This window comes from Epinephelus fuscoguttatus, linkage group LG10 (assembly GCF_011397635.1).
Source record: "Epinephelus fuscoguttatus linkage group LG10, E.fuscoguttatus.final_Chr_v1".
In the NCBI taxonomy this organism is placed as follows: Eukaryota; Metazoa; Chordata; class Actinopteri; order Perciformes; family Serranidae; genus Epinephelus; species Epinephelus fuscoguttatus.
Genome location: NC_064761.1, coordinates 44,376,407 through 44,395,307, shown reverse-complemented (window position 1 = coordinate 44,395,307; position 18,901 = coordinate 44,376,407). Strand labels below are relative to the sequence as shown.

Below are 18,901 nucleotides of genomic sequence, written 5' to 3'. Positions count from 1 at the left end.
GCTGGTGCTAATAATGTTAGCATGTTGTATCTGTGGGGGAAATGTGTCCAGACAAAGACAAGTGTTTGTCTGTGAATGCTGTGAGTTATAGTGAAGCTGATTTGTGTACTTGTGTTTGAAGAATGTGGCTTTTGTCAGGGGATCCATGACGCCCTGTCTACAATCCCTGGAGTCATTTTTCCAATGGATCTGGAAGTTTGTCTTTTGGGCTATATCTTTCATACTAAAATGAGACATTCCATCAAGCTTACAGAAATCCTATTGGCTGTTGCCAAAAAATGTATTGCAATTAAGTGGATGTCAGATCTTCCATTACCTGTTGGAATATGGAAAATCTCCTGTCCCATATGATTGAATGACTGTCTGTATGCTCTATTTTTTGCCACATTAGAATTATAAGAGACCATGCAATTGTGGATAAGACTCACCTGTCTCTCACACCCCCCATACCCCCTTTTTGTAGCATAGTATTTAATTTAATTAGTCATAACTCATATTTTGAAAAACTAAAATGAAATACACACACAAAAAAATTTAAGTGTATGAAGAAACGAGTCAGGAAGAGCAGACCTCAGAGTCACTGTCATCTAATTGGTACTTGGTCTTAAAGTTTCCCAGCATGCCTTGCAGTCCTACCTGAGCAGGATGAGTTTCACCTTGGAGGCGGCGCTCTTAATGATGGCTGAGGCGTTCTGGTGACTCCGCCCATAAAGGATCTGGTTATTAATCTGAAACACAAAATAACAGGAGTTCATCGATAAACCTTGTTTCTATAAAACAGACACTGACACATTCTTATTGAAACGTCACGAGAGTTCAGTTTGAAATATATCATCATATCACACACACTGAGCGTGTCATCATCATCATCATCATCATCATTTTCTTTAAAAAAAAACACAAAAAATTATAATTGTTGCTGTAGTTGATAATTACAATTACAACAATAATCTATTATACGTATATGATAAGATATACAGCCTCACATTATCAACAATAATTAATGATTATTATCATAACTGTTGTTATTGTTATTGATAATAATGGTGTCAAAATAACACTGTGATCCGACCATACATACAGACTGCAGAACCCCGCTCTGTCTTAATGTTACGGACTGATGATTCTCCATATCAACACACACACACACACACACACACACACACACATTTAATTGAGACGGGCATTAAATGAAAGGTCATTGAGCTGCGATGTTGTAAACTACAGCCAGTTGGAAGCATCTTCAAATGTTAAATCAATATCTCATTTTCACACACACACACACACACACACACACACACACACACACACACACACACACAGAAGCTTGATAAAATACAAGGAAGCTGATGAAAATGTTCTGTAATGTGTGTGTGTGTATCCTCCATCCTAATATGGATTTTTACACTAATATGTCTTTTATCTATATAAATCTGTGTGTGTGTGTGTGTGTGTGTGTGTGTGTAATTGTCAAGGCTTTCCTCGGCTGAACATCAATTGTTCATGGAGCCTCTGACACCGCTGTAATGAGGAGGAGGGCGAGACACACAGAGACAGAGAGCATCTCAGTGTTTCTGTGTTAAATATTTATATGAATAAATTGGAAACCCCCGCGCGCACACACATGCGCACACACATGCGCACACACGCACACACAGAGCTGTTCTCGTCCTCGCTGACACACACATTTACTGGTTATTGATTATTCTGCAGATGATGGGATGTTGTTCGTCTGTGATGTGATGCAATAAAATGTAAAATGATGTGACAGTCATGTGATGCAGTTAGAGCGCTGTGATGTGGCCCAGACAAATCATCTTGATCTTTCTTCTTCTGCAGGATGCACACAGACTCAAAGACGACAAAACATCAGATTTTTTTTCAACCCCCTCAGCTGGTTTAACAGAACATAATCTGGGCACAAAGTCAGATACAAGGAACAAAGGAGTTGTTTTTAGTTCCTTAATTAATCATAGGTGTCTTATGGGCGTAATGCGCCTGTGTCATCTCCCATTCCCCTTCAAAAGCCAGGTGTGTCTGTACCTGGCGTATTGCAAACTGGAGCATTGAGCAGCAGGGCCGGGTGATATGGCTCTAAAATAATGTCAGGATATTTCAGGGTATTTTTGTGATAACAATATTCTGATGCTATGACAGATTAGTTAAAAAATAAATACATTTTATTATTAATTAAAGAACAAAGAATTGCAACAAAATCAGTTTGCTTCAAATCTTCAGTAAAGAAAAGAAAACTAAAGAAAAATGATCTCTCATTTCTTTAGTTTGCGAACAACAACAATAACTCTTATTTATAATGCACTTTACATTCCAAGGAATCTCAAAGTGCCATAAAACAAATGATAAAAACAACAGTGTAGTAAAATCAGCTACAATTAAAACAGAAAAAGGCACTCAAGATATATGGAGTTTTTTCAAAGGTTTAATCACTTGGCGACAGCGCCATGTGCGTGTCTTTAGTTCTGCAGGTTTTTGGTCATAAAACTTATGATGGTGCTACATCAAATGTCAGAGGTCACCAAAGTCATTACAGTTCATACTGAGAGGAACATGAATGATGAACCACATTTCATCACAGTCCATCCTGTAGATATTTGACTCAAAACTACAAAGCTTAATTTCATGGAGACGACAGAGGAAAGGAGGTTCATCCTCTGGGGAACATGAATATCTGTCATCCATCATGTAGACGTTCTCACCTCCAACAGCTCATCTCCAACCTGGATGCGTCCGTCTCGAGCAGCTGCCCCGCCTGGATGGAGTCCCACCACAAAGATGCTGAGGCGGGAACGATCCCTGTTTCCCGCCAGGCTGAGACCCAAACCCTGCCGCTCCTTCTCCAGCTCCACGCACAGCAGCTCCCCCCGCAGGTCTCCATAACGCTCACACCACCGCTCTGCAGGAGGAGGAGGAGGAGGAGGAGGAGGAGGAGGAGGCAGGTTAACAAAGAGCAGAAGTGAAACCAGAACTTCCTGGTTCTCTTCTAGTAGTAAGAATCACAATGACATTAGTGATACAATGAATATTCTTTTTTAAATATTTCTGTTTTACCAGCCTTTAATGAACTCCATTTCCCATAAGCCCACAGACCATCACAGGTTAAATGTTAGAGCTCAACAGAGGAGGTGAGTTCATGGACAAGCTTTAGACCTTTTATGTTCCTGTATCATTACAAGAGATGGACTTCTGCTCCCGAGATCTGGCATAGAGTAATGGCCAAATAACTGTCACAGTGAAGCTGACCTTTGACCTTTTGGATTTAGAATGTCATCACCTCATTATTCTTAACTGTTAGACATTTGTGTAAAATTTTGTCATAATGTTTTGTGAGGTCACACTGATCTTTGAATAGCAAATTTTGATAAGTTCATGATCACGTGGATGTTTGTGCCAAATTTTAAGGTTGCCTCAAGGCATACACGAGATAAGACAGATGCAAGGTCACAGTGACCTTGACCTCTGACCAGCAAATCCTTATCAGTTCATTGATTATGATGTCCAAGTAAATGTTTGTGCCAAATTTGAGGAAATAACCTCAAAACATTCTTGAGATATTGCTTTTCAGATCACAGTGACCTTGACCACTGACCAGCGTATTCTGATAAGTTCATTCTTGAGTCCAAGTAAATGTTTGTGCCAGATTTGGGGAAATTGCCTCCAGGCCTTCTTGAGATACTGCGCTCATGAAAAGAGACCTACATAAGGTCACAGTGACCTTGACCTCTGACCAACAAATCCTTATCAGTTCATTGATTATGATGTCCAAGTAAATGTTTGTGCCAAATTTGAGGAAATAACCTCAAAACATTCTTGAGATATTGCTTTTCAGGTCACAGTGACCTTGACCACTGAACAGTGTATTCTAATAAGTTCATTCTTGAGTCCAAGTAAATGTTTGTGCCAGATTTGGGGAAATTACCTCCAGGCGTTCTTTGGATACTGCGCTCATGAAATGAGACCTACGCAAGGTCACAGTGACCTTAACCTTTGACCAGCAAATCCTTATCAGTTCATTGTTGAGTCCAAGTAAATGTTTGTCCAAATCTGAAAAAAAAAAAAAATCCCTTAACGTGATCTTGATATATCACTGTCAAGAGAATGGGATGAACAAGGTCACAGTAACCTTTGACCACCTAATTCTAATAGGTTCATCCTTGACTCAAAACGTATGATTTTGCCAAATTTGAAGGAATTCCTACAAATTGTACTTGAGATATTTATGCAAATGAAACAGATGCAAGGTCACAGTGACCTTGACGTTTGTTTCAAATTCTTAAGAAAAACCCTCATATATATATATATATATATATATGTGTGTGTGTGTGTGTGTGTGTGTGTGTGTGTGTATGTATGTAGAGGTATTCTGTCAGTCACACAGCCAACTCTGTATTATACAAACATCTTGAGCTGTCTGACAGAAAAAGAGGAAGAAAAAGGAGGAAGAGGAGGATTTAAGAGGTGCTGAAGAGGAGGTGAGGAAATAATCACATAAGAGAGGAGGAGGAGGAGGAGGAGGAGGGGGAGAACAAACAGAAGAAATGGAAGAGAGGAAGATGAGACTGGATGGCAGGAGAGGAGACAAGCGTAGAATTAAATTTGGTGTCAAACAAAATGCTGCTTAACAGTCCATGAAATAAACAACAAACTGAAGAACGTGAGCGAAATCTAAACGTGAGATTAAAACACATGGTTCAGTGTGATGAAGGGTCGGACTGTTTACAGCACAAACACACACACACTGAGATCCTTCAGACAAATTAACACACAGTGACAATGAATGCTGAACTCAAATTTTCTGACCTTTTCCTGGAATAAAAAGCTGAGGCGACTTCTCTTTGTTGGTGGACAGCTGCTGCTCTGATGATATGCACGGTTTGTGTTTAACTTTACATCAGCTCGGGATTTAAAGGTCACTGCAGTTACATGAACGCACGCTGGACGCAGATAAACCGGTTTAGTGGCTGTATGTTGTAAATCAGCTCAAACTGAAGGAGACACAAAAACAGCTGAATGCTTCTTCTATAAACCAAATATCCCTAACAGTCTCATTCACAGGATGCACTGAGATATGTGGATTAACTAGAGTTAGCGTCTCATGCTTGTATGACTCTGCCCACAGCCCACCCTGTGCTTGTATGACTCCGCCCACCAGCCCAGTCTGTTTGTATGACTCCGCCCACCAGCCCACCCTGTGCTTGTATGACTCCGCCCACCAAGATCAATTATCTGACCAAATGACTCCCCTTCTGTTCCTGAGAAATGACGTTAAACCATGATGATGTCACAGTCAAGCTGACCTTTGACCTTCATGATTTTATCCTGTTAGACATTTGTGTCGAGTTTTGTCAGAATTAGTGAATAAAATCTTCAGTTATGGGCAAAAACATGTTTTGTGAGGTCACAGTGACCTTGACCTTTGACCACCAAATTCTAATCAATTTATTCTTGAGTCCTGGTGGACGTTAGTGCCAAATTTGAGGAAACTGCCTCAAAGCATTCATGAGGTATTGTGTTCATGAGATGAGACAGACACAAGGTCGAAGTGACCTTGACCTCTGACAAGCAAATCCTAATCAGTTCACTGTTGCGTCCAAGTGGACGTTTGTGCCAAATTTAAAGATATCGCCTTCACAACAATGGGATGGACTGACGACCTGAAAACATAAAGTGTCTGGCTACAGCTATCGCTGGCACTGAGGCATAAACATACATCATACATTTTGTTTATTTACGTAGATATTATGACATAATCCACATTACCTTTAAATTACATTTTACATTTTACATGCTCACTTATCACAGCTTTAGCATGTAAACATGATGTTTACATGATGTTTACATCAGTACAATAAAAGGTTTTTTTTCCAGTGAGGGGCAGAATGAGACAGAGAGGAAGAGGAAGAGGAAGAGGAAGAGGAGGAGGAGGAGACGAGATGTCACGGGAGGTGAGATGATGACGATACAGAGAGGTAATGATGACAAATGTAACGTGAGAAAAAAAGGAGGAGAACGACTGAGTGAGATTGATGGCAACACACACACACACACACACACACACACACACACACAGAGGCAGCTGGAGGTGTGTGTTTGATACCCTTGAGCAAGGCATTAACAACAGCGTCCTGCAGCTGAGAGGATATTCTTCATCCATTGCAATACAGCTTCAGAAAAAAGGAGCACCAGTTATTTCTGGATTCTTGATCTCATTGAAAAATCAGTGACACGACTGATAAAGGCGACTGCAGCACTGGAGTTTTCCTTGATTTATCAAAAGCATCAGAGAACACCTAAAATAAATATGATGTCAGAGGCACACTGCTCAGCTGGTTCAGAAGCTACATGTATGGGAGGGAGGAGCAATGTAAATGTAAATGGTCACAAATCTCAAAGTAAAGCCATCAAATATGGCGTCCCACAGGGATCAATCTTAGGGCCACTCCTCTCCATACTGCATATTAACAATGATCTGAATTACTCTTGAATTTTACACAAAGTGTTACGCACTGATGAGACAAATTAAGTTTTTATCTCACAAAATCTAAAAAATCTAGTCTAAATGAGGGCTGATGACGGTGGACACATAGTTTAAATATAACAAATTGTCTCTAAATATAAGCATGACAAACGTTTTTATTTGACACTCTGACAGAGACCGTCATGAACGTGTTTGTGTCAGAATAACTGGTCAGGTTACTGAGAGAGTGAAATCCATCAAAATACTGGAGGTACATATTTACGAATTCTTAAGCTTCCTCCCCCTGCCTATTAGACATTATCCCCACTACATTTCTCAAAGAGGTATTACAGACACAGACTCTCTCCATTATCAGCTGCTCACTATCTACTGCCTCTGTCCAGTGTTGGGCAGTGATGAGTTACAGTAATAATATTACCTTTTCCAGTAACAAGTAGTGTAAGTAATTACGAATAAAATGTCAGTAATCATATCACAGTTACTCCAAAACCAAACAACTTGTCATAATGTTACTACTTACTAACTTGAAATACAACAGCCACATAAGCGGACTCATTTTCGTAATCATCGTGCTGCTCACGCACGTTAAAAAGCAGCAAGCTAGTTGGAATCACTGACCTCAGCAGCTGGAAGTATTCTCATTACTTTGATTCTGTCGGGATGAAAAGATGACAAGAACACTGTTGCTACACGTAGTCGGACTAAAACTCTTTCCACTGCAAAAAACACAGCCTCAAACCTCGGGTCTGAAACACCTCGGCTACTACCACTGACAACACAACAACCTGAAGCTCCAGGAAATACACTCCACCATACGTAAGTCCTCCTCAGCTGCAGAGGTCGGCTGTAGCTCTGCACTGGCTAAACAACCAAAAGTGGGTTTTAATCGTGGACAACTGCAGCTACAAAGAAGTGATGGAGCTTGTGGTTGGATATGTGGTGGATGTAATGTTGCTCCATCAGTGACTGTCCATGTTTCGGGCAGATCTTTGGGAAAATACCTGTCACAGGCAACAGAAAGTCTCCAGGTAAACAGAAGCTAATTTCAAACCTTCACCTTTCTTATCCAAAATTTTAGAAAACTCTGTTGCCACTCAATTAATCGCACACATGGATAACATTAATATCGATCAGGTTTCTGTACCCCCCACAGCACAAAAACAGCTCTTATTAGGGTTACTGATTATATATTGACTGCCGCTGACTCTGAGACTCACTCAATTCTAATTCTCCTTGATCTGAGTTCAGCATTTCATACGGTCGACCACAGAGTCCTGACAAACCCCCTTGAAAATTATGTTGGACTTCAGGACAGTGCTGTTGCTTGGTTTCGCTCCAATCTCTCCCAGAGATCATTCTTTGCTGTGATGGGGGAATATTCTTCATCCCCAGCCCCCCTCTCTTGTGATGTTCTCCAGGGGTCAATCCTAGGTCCTCTAACTACAAAATTAATTTCCAAAGTTATGCAGATGACACACAACTTTATATTCTGCTGACTAGCAGTGACCCTGGCAGTCTCTCTCATGTTATGTCATGTCTCTCTGATATTAATGATGGATGTCACAAAACTTCATCCAACTCAATGAGTCCAAATCTGAGGTCCAAATTAGTCAAAAAAAATTTTTTCAAACCTGACCTCTAACATTAAGTTAGAGGTAAAAGAGCCTTGGGTGCCTGTTCTCCAATGTAAAGCCTTCTGCCCGCAATTTGAGTGTCATCTTTGACTCTGAGCTCTGTTTCGATATACAAATCGTGCTTTCATCAAATTAGAAACATTGCAAAATTAAAACACCTTTAATCTAAAGCAGAACTTAAAAAAGTCATTCATGCTTTTATCTCATCACGTCTGAGTCACTGTAACTTCCTGTATTCAGGGCTCAGCCAAAAGGCCATTTCCCGTCTCCAGCTTGTTCAAAACTCGGCTGCCAGACTTTCAACTAATCCAAGAGACAAGACCATATAACTCCCACCCTTGTATTGCTACACTGGCTGCCTGTTAAAGGTGTTTGAGAGCTGGACGTGATTCATGAAACAATTAGCAAAATTAAAGTCAAGCTTCTTTTTTTTATATACCAGTTTAATGGAGTTATTTGTGCACAGTTTTATTTCTGAAATTGGCAAATTTCTCAGAAATAAAAAAGGCAGTTAGCTGAAGTTTACCAATTCATTTACAAAACAGCATTTTTTTTTCTTGTATAAATTGGACTTGTTATTGTTGAAGTCACTGAAAACTGAGAAATTAAAAGTTTCTATTTGTCCAAGTTTTAGCACAAATAATTGTCACCCTTGTCTCTGATTTGCCTTTGTGGGGCTTTACAGTATTGCAATGAGTTGATGTAACTTTTTTAAAATAGAAAAGCATTACTCTGCTTTCATGCCATACCGAATACAGCGTTACTACTTTATTCCAGCATAAAGTGCTGATTGTGACTAATGCTCTCTGGAAAAAATGTAGAGGAAAAACTGTTGACTCATTAACAGTTAATGTAGCAGCAGCGAGTGTTTTAAAGACGAGACACATGGTCGTGTTGTTTTTCCTGTATTTCAGAGAATCGTCCTCTCCTTTGTTATCAAGGTGACTCAGCCCGATGACTCACATCATTCACAGAAACCGAGGCGGGAGGCAGAGAAACAATCAAATGTTCAACCTGAGCCATTTCTGAAGAATTGAAGCAACTCTAAACGTTTTCTCCGGTGCACAAAGTTACACCAACAACACAAATATTTAACAATTAACTGCAAGCATTAATTCAAATTTGTGCTGAAGTATCTTAATTAAGCATAAAAAATGAGTAGGTTGTATGTCATCTGTGACCGAAATACACTGAAATCAGAGGCTGCATGAAAGGAAATAAATCAAATGTTAAAACTGGAGATGAAATCTGTCAAATGAAGCAAACAGGATTTAATGTTTAATCAAAGATTTAAAACGTGCAAAATTAAACTTAAAACTCTTTATGTACCCTTTATTATTATTATTTCATTAAGAGTTCAGTTTGCTGTTGTTGTTTCGACCTTCTCACTCACACACACATTTATTTAATTTAACGAGAGCTAAATCAATTTATCAGGAGAGAGAGCAGGTGTGTGTGTGTGTGTGTGTGTGTGTGTGTCCTGTAGGTGGATGAAGGACACTCAGAGGAAACACAGTCCAGCAGCTCTGATGATGGAGATGTGTGCAGACACATTTATTATTTAGAGTTTAATGTTCGCACTTAATTTCAGATTAAACTGAGATTTATTTCACTCTGACAGGGGACTCTTTCATCTGCTTTATTACTAAGAGACTTAAACTAAGACTGGATGTATTATTGTCTGTGCAGCTGAAGGCTGATGGAGCTCATATTCATATTCCCCTGTGGAGCAGAACTCCACTGTGCTCCAAAATCTATTAAAAACACATGAAAAAAAGCAAATCTGCTGCAGCGAGGGAGACTCAGATGAGAAACACTGAGCTGCTCAAAATAATGGGTTAACAACACTTTGATTCGTTAATTAATTTCAGTCGGGGTCATTTTAACTGAAGACTTTCTGCAGATTCTCCAAATGCTGATGTTATGATATTTTGCCTTCATCAAGAGTTAATATTTGAGGCCTGTAGAAACTGTGAAAGGATGTGCAGTGAGATTTAAGCTCCTTTTACACTCCCTGTTAAAGGCGGGACTGTTGCTGTTCTTCTGCCTTCTTGTTCTGTATAAAAGGTGCCAGACACCACAGGGCACCCTGAGAGGTTCTGTGTTCACACCTCAACGGGTCAAAGACAAGTCCGATCCAAGGAGCCAACCCCCCCGCGGATCAGGGGTACCTGTGGGGTACTGGCACATCCAATGGATCCTGGGTCCGATGGGGTCTGGGGGGTTTGTGTCATGCAGATGACCTCACATGACTCTGACCAAAACTCCGGACATGTGACTGTAGCGCAGATGACCTGACTCCGACCAAATCTGTGCACATGAGAACACACAAGCATTCTGAAAACTAAAAGAACTGATGCCCACAAAGCAGGAGAAGACTGTAAGGAGATAGCAGAGTGTTTTCAGGGAGCTGTTTCCTCAGTTGGTCATGTCAGTAAGAAATGGCAGTTAACAGGAACTGTGGAGGTCAAGTTGAAAACCTTCAGAGAGAGCTGCTCGTAAGATTGTTAGAAAGGCAAATCAAAACCCCCGTTTGACTGCAAAAGACCTGCAGGAAGATTTCTCAGACTCTGGAGTGGTGGTGCACTGTTCTACTGTGCGCACACACCTGGACAGGTATGACCTTCATGGAAGAGTCATCAGAAGAAAACCTTCCCTGTTGCTTCAGGCACTTTTCATTTTGAAACTGTAAAAGACTGAAATCAAAAAGCCACCCTGCTTAAAATATTGAAGAAGAGCGTCAACATTAACTTCATGCCTTTTGGAGATCAGTTCATCTTCTACTTACTGAGCTACTCACAGTGAACGAAACTTTGACCCAAGGTGCCCAAACTTCTGCATGACGCTGCAGCTACACCTACTCTAAAAAAGGGACAGTGGGCAGGTCAGAACAGGTGTGACATTGTGATGACCTGTTCTGTGTGTGACCCACAGCGGGAGACTTAAAAAACAGCTGTCAGCAGTTAACTCATAAAAGTAGAACAGAAGATGATTTTGACTTGACCAGCGGACTTCACTACAAGCTGATTGGCTGTTGAAACAGGTGACGTGCTTTAAAACCAGCCGCTGCTCATTTGACCAGCTGAGTATCAGGTGACACCATCAGCCGGCTCATACCGCTGCAACTTTTCTCTGCAACGTTTTACTATGGTTTTGTCTCGTCGTAAATCTTTGGTCTGACCTGGGCTCTACTGATAAACACACAGACTCCTACATAAAAACATGTGTCTCAAGCCCTTTTTACGCAGACATGGCGCTATGGAGCCGTTACAAAGTCTGTTCACACAGAACCACACAACTGCAGAATCATGTCTCTCCAGTGTGTGAGTTTAGACAGTATGTCGGCATCGCAGAATCAAAAGAGGCATGATGGGTGTGACATGTAACACCACAGCGTCGGCCTCCAGTGTGACATATAACATACGTGTCAGCAGCTCTTTATAAACAATAGCAATGACATCACGTCAATAAGAATTATTTAGCCTCCCTGTTATATGGCAGCTGATCTCGTCCTCTGCTCGGACGGCAAGGAGCTCCTGGACTTCATTGGTTTCACGATTTGTGGACATTTTCAGCTGCTGTTCTTCTTCGTCTGCATTTTAAATCTCCCGCCATGGGTCACACATAACCTGTCTTCAAGATGTCACATCTGTCCCGTCCTGCCGGCTGTGCCTTTGACACAGATGCCAATTCAGCACTGTCACTACCTCCACTGCTGGCTTAAAGGTGATAACACTCTATTTCACGACTCTACATTTTATACAGAACAGCGAGGCGACGTAACAGCCTGATAGTCCCGCCTTCAACAGGCTTCAGTGTGTACAGAGAGATTACCAGAGGGCAACACATCCCGTTTGGAGGTCAGCAGAGATCATGTGATTCCAGGTAAAACTGGAGAGTACCTGCTTATGAATGTAACACACACACACACACACACACACACACACACACACACACACACACACACACCTCCTGCAGTGTGTGACAGCAGTGCTACCTTTCTGTCACACACTGATGAACACTGTCACTTCTGCAAGACCCTGCAGGGGGTTAACTGTCGCGCACACACACACACACACACACACACACACACACACGAGAAACTCACAATAAAATGTCAGCCTTTCCTTGAAATTTGAATCCACATGCTCCTAGCAAGGTGACCTGTCACAGTAAATCAGCGCGCGCACACACACACACACGCACACACACACACACACACACACACGCTGAATTTGGATGAAGCACCCTCTCATTGTGAACACAGCAGCAGAGTCTGAACCATCCCTCCAGCTATAGCTACACAGTGTGTGTGTGTGTGTGTGTGTGTGTGTGTGTGGTCAATGTACAGCTGCTGTTTGGATCAAATGTTTCCAGGGTTGTAAACACATGCAGCTTGGTATAAATTAATCTCTTCCTGAATAGTAAAGTTCCTGAAATAAATAACAGATTAACGTCCCATTAAAGCAACATTAAATATGAGTAATGAGTTTGTGACGCCACAAAAAAAAGTGTTACTAACCACACAGCAAAACTGAATGATTGAAAATATTGCAAAGTATATATTAGGGTTCAAAACAGTGAAAAACTGAGCAGTATTCTCTGCTGTGGGACACTGACGGAGCGTCTGCTGACGGAGCATGAACAAAGATCGTGCCGCTGCAAAGCAACAGACTCTTGTTAGCAGCTAAGCCAGTAGCACACTCAGTCGACAGCTGCACAGCACACACCCTCCAAACCGGGAAACAAGAACTGCTGTGCAGCGCCAGACTGTCGTTCGGCAGCTAAGGTTAGCACAGAGCTCACACCCACAGCAGTGAGCAGTAACTGGTGACCGATTCGGAAGAATGAGATCGTGGATACAAGCGGCCGAAATGAATTTCCTCCATGGGGTGTTGTGGCTCAGCCTTAGAGATGCTTTGATTGGCCAGCTGCCCTCACGACCCGGCACCAGATAAGCGATGAAAAACTGATGGATGGAGATACAGCCGATAGATGGCACTAGAGAGCGGGGTACATTATTGAAATTTCTTTGTCGTCACCTATGGTCGTATCTTGCTCGGACTATGCCACACTGCCTCCATGATCTCCTGCTTGTTTCATCCGTATCGGTAAGCTTTGAAGAAAACATGCACAAATACGGAAGAAATGAACGCAGAGTACAGACAGAAGGCTCTATCCCTTTCTGTGCCTGGGATTCAGTCGGCACTGTCATCATACAGTCGGCAGACATCAAACATGATGTCGTACCCAAGTTTATTAGATCCATGCGGCACAGTGTAGCTGCACTAAATTTAGAGGACGGATCAAATCTCTCAGTCTGTAGGAGGCTTTAGTAAAGATGATGAGAGGGTGGACGAGGGTCCTCACAAAGATAGTGATATGAATACATGTGTGTGTACTGAATGATGTCTGTGCACAGAGGAACAAGGTGACAGCAAGGTGAGACACACTGATTAGATCCAGTTATCACACACACTGAAGGACACACTAACATGATCCTCTGTAGACGTGTTTACACACAGACACACAAACAGATAAAAGCTGTGTCAGCTCGACAGCAGTCAAACAGCTGAGACGCTCTGTTCCTGGAATATTTCCATTGGTAGAGACTTTCTGTTTTTGATCTGCGTCACGTCTCTGGGGACGATTATGTTATAAATATCAGAACAGGCTGTTTGATATCAGCCTGATAAAGGCTCCTGCTGCTTTATCTCGTCACTGTCCAACACTTTGCTCCAGACTGAAACATCTGAACGTCTTTCTGATGGACGGCGATGAAATGTGGTTCATCATTCATGTTTGTCACAGTGTTCACTTCCCACCTGTCATACATGCCACTCTCTCAGTTAACCCAGTAAATTTCCACTGACCCCACCTCTCCACCACACCTACCTGCCAGCCTATCACCTGTCCACACATCCACCACACCCATCTCCTTAAACTAGTTGCTCTCACCTGTGGATCCTCACCCCCTGCCAGTATAAAGACTCCTGCAGCACAGGCTCTCCTTGCCAGATTGTTCTTTATCATTCCCATGCAAGACTTTCCAGCATTTCTTCCCAGATTGGGTCCTTGTTGCCGACCTCGCCTACTCTTGACTCTCCAGTTCCGTCTGCTCCCCAGTCTGTCCCCGACCAAGAGCTCTGTCTTTGCCTTCCTGCCTTCTGTTCACTGGTTTCCTGTGGCTGTTTGGAAAGACCATCACTCAGCTCTTTGCCGTGTAGCTGCACATTCCACCTTTGTTCCACTCATCATCACCACTGACAAGAGCCTCCCTGTCTACGGTCGGTTTTGCAGCTTCTCCCATGAGTACTCATGGTTTTGGATTCCCCGTTCTGCCTGCCATTGCACACAACCACACTGCTTGCTGTGTGTGTGCACCCACTGAACGCCGACTAGTCCCCTGTTTTCAGCTTCAGCGCTCCGTACCAAGTGCTTTGGACTGAACCTGTGTTTTAGAAGGCTCCAAGTCGCGCCATTGACTCTCACTATTGTTTCACCTGCCTGCTTATTCTGTTTTTGACAAGCAACATATTTCAGGACATTACAAACTTTCCCGTCTGCCTGTCGTATTGCAATTGGGTTCTTGGCATACCTGTGACAATGTCCCCCTCAGGATGAACTGTAGCACCATCATCAGGTCAAAATTTTAACGTGTCTAATATTTTGGTTCAAGACCAAATACCCGCAGAACTAATGACATTCACATCAGACTTAGCTGGACTGTGTTTACTGATAATTAACTGATGGTAGCAAGGGTGGAGGTTTTGTTTCAACACTGGGGACACACACCAAACACTTAATTTCCTGCATTCTGGGGATTTTTTATGCACAAATTTGTGCATTTGTGAGTTGTTAATGCCAGCAACTCTGTAAGGGTTCACACCCACACAGAGTTTAAAGCCTGTGACTCTGCACCAGTCAGTTCGAACTGAGGAAGCTTCTTGCATGAAAAGTGAAATGTCTTCAAGTCCAGATGCTGATGATATAACCCTTATGATTACCATGACCTGGATGACTGAGAATCTTCACTGACATTATTCTTGCTAAAAATCAACATGTTAGCATTGTGTTTTTTGTTTTGTTTAAGATACTTTTTGGTGCATTTTTTTCCTTTACTATTAGGACAGTTGTAGCCCCATGTCACCTATAGGATGATCAGCTACTGAAGGTGGCATTCCCGCTGCAGTTGTGATGACAGTACAGAAACAAATGGTGCAGTCAAAATTTTAGTAAAAAAATGAATGCATGCCATTTTAAAATGTACATGGACACATAAAAAAGCATCTTGAGTCCTTGTACTTACATGCCACCACAGAGCATAGCTTACATATGGCTAATATAACACTGTTAGTGCTGACTGACTCTAAACCCACAATGCAACTCTCTCTGTTCAAAAAGAATATCTGATCGTGTGAACACATCTCTGTCTCGTCCTCCAGTATAACACAATCTCCTGCTGCTGAGGAGTCCTGGTGGGCGAGGGCTTAAAATGTATTCCATATAACAGCAACGTCCCTGGGTCTATTTCTGCTGGGGACCTTTGTTGTGCGTCACCCTTTATTCTGTCCCTGTGTCCCGTCAGTCTGTCCAATAAAGACAAAAATACCTGAAACAGAATCTTAAAGAGGCGGATGTTACAGATTCATTATGACCGGGTTTAAAGCTTCACCTGAAGCAGACAGCTGCTGCCTCTCCTGATTTAATATTTACTGCTGGGATTACAGCCGACACACACACACACACACACACACGGTCTGACAGTGTGTTTGTGCAGCTAATGTAACTGGCAGTAATAGTAATGTGCCCTGGAGGGTGAAATAGGACAGAAACATGCATGGGTTACCTGTGTGTGTGTGTGTGTGTGTGTGTGTGTGTGTGTGTGTGTGTGTGTGTGTGTGTGTGTGCAGCCTGAAGTCAGGTGGAAAAGCTGCCTGAAATAAAACTACAGCAGCACAGACCCTCTCCTCTCCTCTCCTCTCGCTGCTGCTTCTATTCAACAGTCCCTGTGAAACTGCGACTCAGTGGGTGATCCACTTTCAAATGTCTGAATCTCTGCAGCACTTCAGCGCGTGTGTGTTCCTGCACTCTAATCTACGTGTAGACACCAGAGTTGGGTTGATTACATGTTTTGCCAGTCTGGTCCAGTGTACCAGCTTAAACCAGTGTGATTTCATGCAAACAAGCTGAACTGGCATTACGACACATTCTGGCAAAATCCAAAACGTGTTGCATTAGTAACAAACAACATGACAACATAATCGACATGATATTATGTTAAAAAACAGACTAACAGAGCCACTAGTGTCTGACCGGCTCTGAGCCGAGCACGCCAACATGAAGGAGATCACATTTCACATATTTGTAGGTAACAGAGGAAACATGTCATAACATAAATGTCATAAAAACTGAACCAATATGGCAACATTTTGGATCTGAAGCTGACAAAAGAAGTGCCTTAAATAATCATGGATGCAGAGCTGTGTTTGTGAGCTGAACTTTCATCGGACGCCACTTTTCTATTTATTCCTGCTCACTTTTAAAGTCCTGCAATGGACAAGAACGACATGGTTTTGTCCGTTTTTCCAAGCGTCCCCAGGCTGTGGCGTAAATATCAACGGTATCGAGGCTGGCAGTAGCTTGCCAGCTAGCTGCACAAATGAAGCGGAATCGACCCTACCGCCGCGTCCCACTTCTCTGGGTGGCCAGAAGAAGACTTCCCCGCCACCGCAGCCTCAGAGGTCAGAGTCAGCGGACTCGGCTGTGCCCACCAGTGGACCTGTTGCAGGGATTATTCTGCCCACAGATCGAGGACTCTACGATATTGCTCTGCCTCCCGACACCAAGACAAAAAGCTATATAATAGCAACTGGTTCATGTAGGCCTACCGGACCATTTACTGTTATATCTCACCATACCTGCAGAGCGCTCATTCTCCAAGCTCAAGTTGATAAAGACTTATTTAAGGAGCAGCATGGGACAACAAAGACTCAGTGGACTGGCTATACTCTCTATGAGAACAGCAGAGCGAGGACTTTGGACCTGAGCAGCGTCGTAAATGACTTTGCTGAGCGCAAGGCTCGTAAGATGAGCTTCTAATGAGTGAGTACAGCTTCTCTTTGTTATGAAGTGGAATTAGTGGGATTTAAATCTATGGCAATGGACTTGTAACCTCACATGCTGGAAAAATGTGCACCTCCTGTCTGTAACCCTTGTCTGGGTTGATTTCTAGTTTTTGCCACCCTTAAAATAAAGGTTCTCTTTAGAAAATGAAAAGCATTCTTTATTGGATTTGATCTATTACATACAATCCTACAGTTCTCGGTAGTTTGAGCCCAGGTCAGGGATGTGGAGCTTCGGCCGCTGTCCCTGGTGCTGAAAGGCTGGTTTGCAGGATGAGTGTGTGGCCAGTCACCTGTAACGTTAGCCCATGGTGACAACAGCAGTTCTCTCGAGTGGCTGTGCGTGCGTGTGCGTGTGTGTGTGTGTGTGTGTGTGCAGTGCACATGAGCGTGCGCTTGTGATTAGGGCGGGGGTGGGGGGCACAAAAAAAATATTTGCACCGGGGCCTGCCACCATGATGTTACGCTACTGGTCCCAGGTCAACAGCGTGTGATCTAGAGGGCTGAATACAACGGCAAAAAACAAAGTCTGAAATAAACACAAGAAACTTGTGCTCCAGGAAAGAGATCAGCACCCAGTGCAAATAGCCTTTGGCACAGCTTACCTACGTAGACCAGTGAGCAGTGATATCTAACTTGTCTTTGAGGTCATCAGGTGGGAACCCCCCTTCATCGGTGTTTCGTCTAGTTGGACTCACAACACCTTCAGGAGGCTAGACCGTGATCTCTGGCGTCCTAGAGCCACCCCCCTGACGCCAGCTCTCACTGCTCCTCACCACAACACAAGAACCCTCTTCTCCTTACCTATACTACCACTGCTACCGCAGCCAAAACAGCATGCCACCTTCAACACACCCTGTCTTACACTTCCCTACCAGCATGGTATTTCAAATATATGGTGGGTAACGAAGAGGGGGGGGGAAAAGGGACAAAGAAACTGTAACTTACAAACAAATAAGCTCACCTAAGATGGCTGCCTGGTCCCAAAGAGACTCAAACAGGCCACATCCACACCTTATATAAGCTTCCTCTTCCTGGATATCTGCCTATTGGGAGAGGCAAAATGGGCAGGGAAAGCAGAGTAGGGGAGGAACGTCTGTTTAGATGTCCTCCCCCTGGCTGAATTAGGCGATATTAGGCGCCCCCCACTCCCTCACTACCTTTATTTGGCCCGCCAACTAACATTATTTCTCCTAATCCAAATCCACTGATTGGATCTAGCAGCCTCATCTGACATGTCCTTCACTGTCTTCCTCAAACTCTGTGCCCTCACTCCCAACTCACCCAGGAGTGAGTCGATCTTGCTATGAATCCCCTACACCTCACTTCCACTGGATGAACCCTAACTTTCCATCCTCGCTGCTCAGCTTCTGCCCCTAAGTCTGCGTATCCAAGCTTTTTTCTTCCATAGGCTTCCTCCACTTAGTTTTCATCAAACTCTATGAAATGATCTATCTGTCTGCCCATGGACCATAAAACCATATCAGGCCTCAAATTGGTACAGACTATTTCCTGGGGAACAGCAAGCTTTCCTCCTAAATCTGCCTGCATTCCCCAATCACAAACTGCCTTGCCTCCCTCCTTACTACCTTACCACCTGTATGTTTCTCCCCCTTGTGGACAAACTGAATTGCTACACACTTTGT

At 42.9% G+C, this 18,901-nt stretch overlaps 1 protein-coding gene across 3 annotated transcripts in view; it reads right to left on the bottom strand.

Annotated features, from left to right (window-relative positions):
* The window catches only part of patj (PATJ crumbs cell polarity complex component), a 202,933-nt gene that overhangs the window by 52,328 nt on the left and 131,704 nt on the right, over positions 1-18,901 (bottom strand). For all 3 annotated transcript variants that reach the window (XM_049588236.1, XM_049588238.1, XM_049588237.1), the window contains 2 exons: positions 2,718-2,914; positions 637-728 (listed from right to left, as the gene is read on the bottom strand). In XM_049588236.1, the coding sequence (XP_049444193.1) occupies positions 637-728; positions 2,718-2,914 (289 nt within the window). The remainder of the gene's footprint in view (positions 1-636; positions 729-2,717; positions 2,915-18,901) is intronic.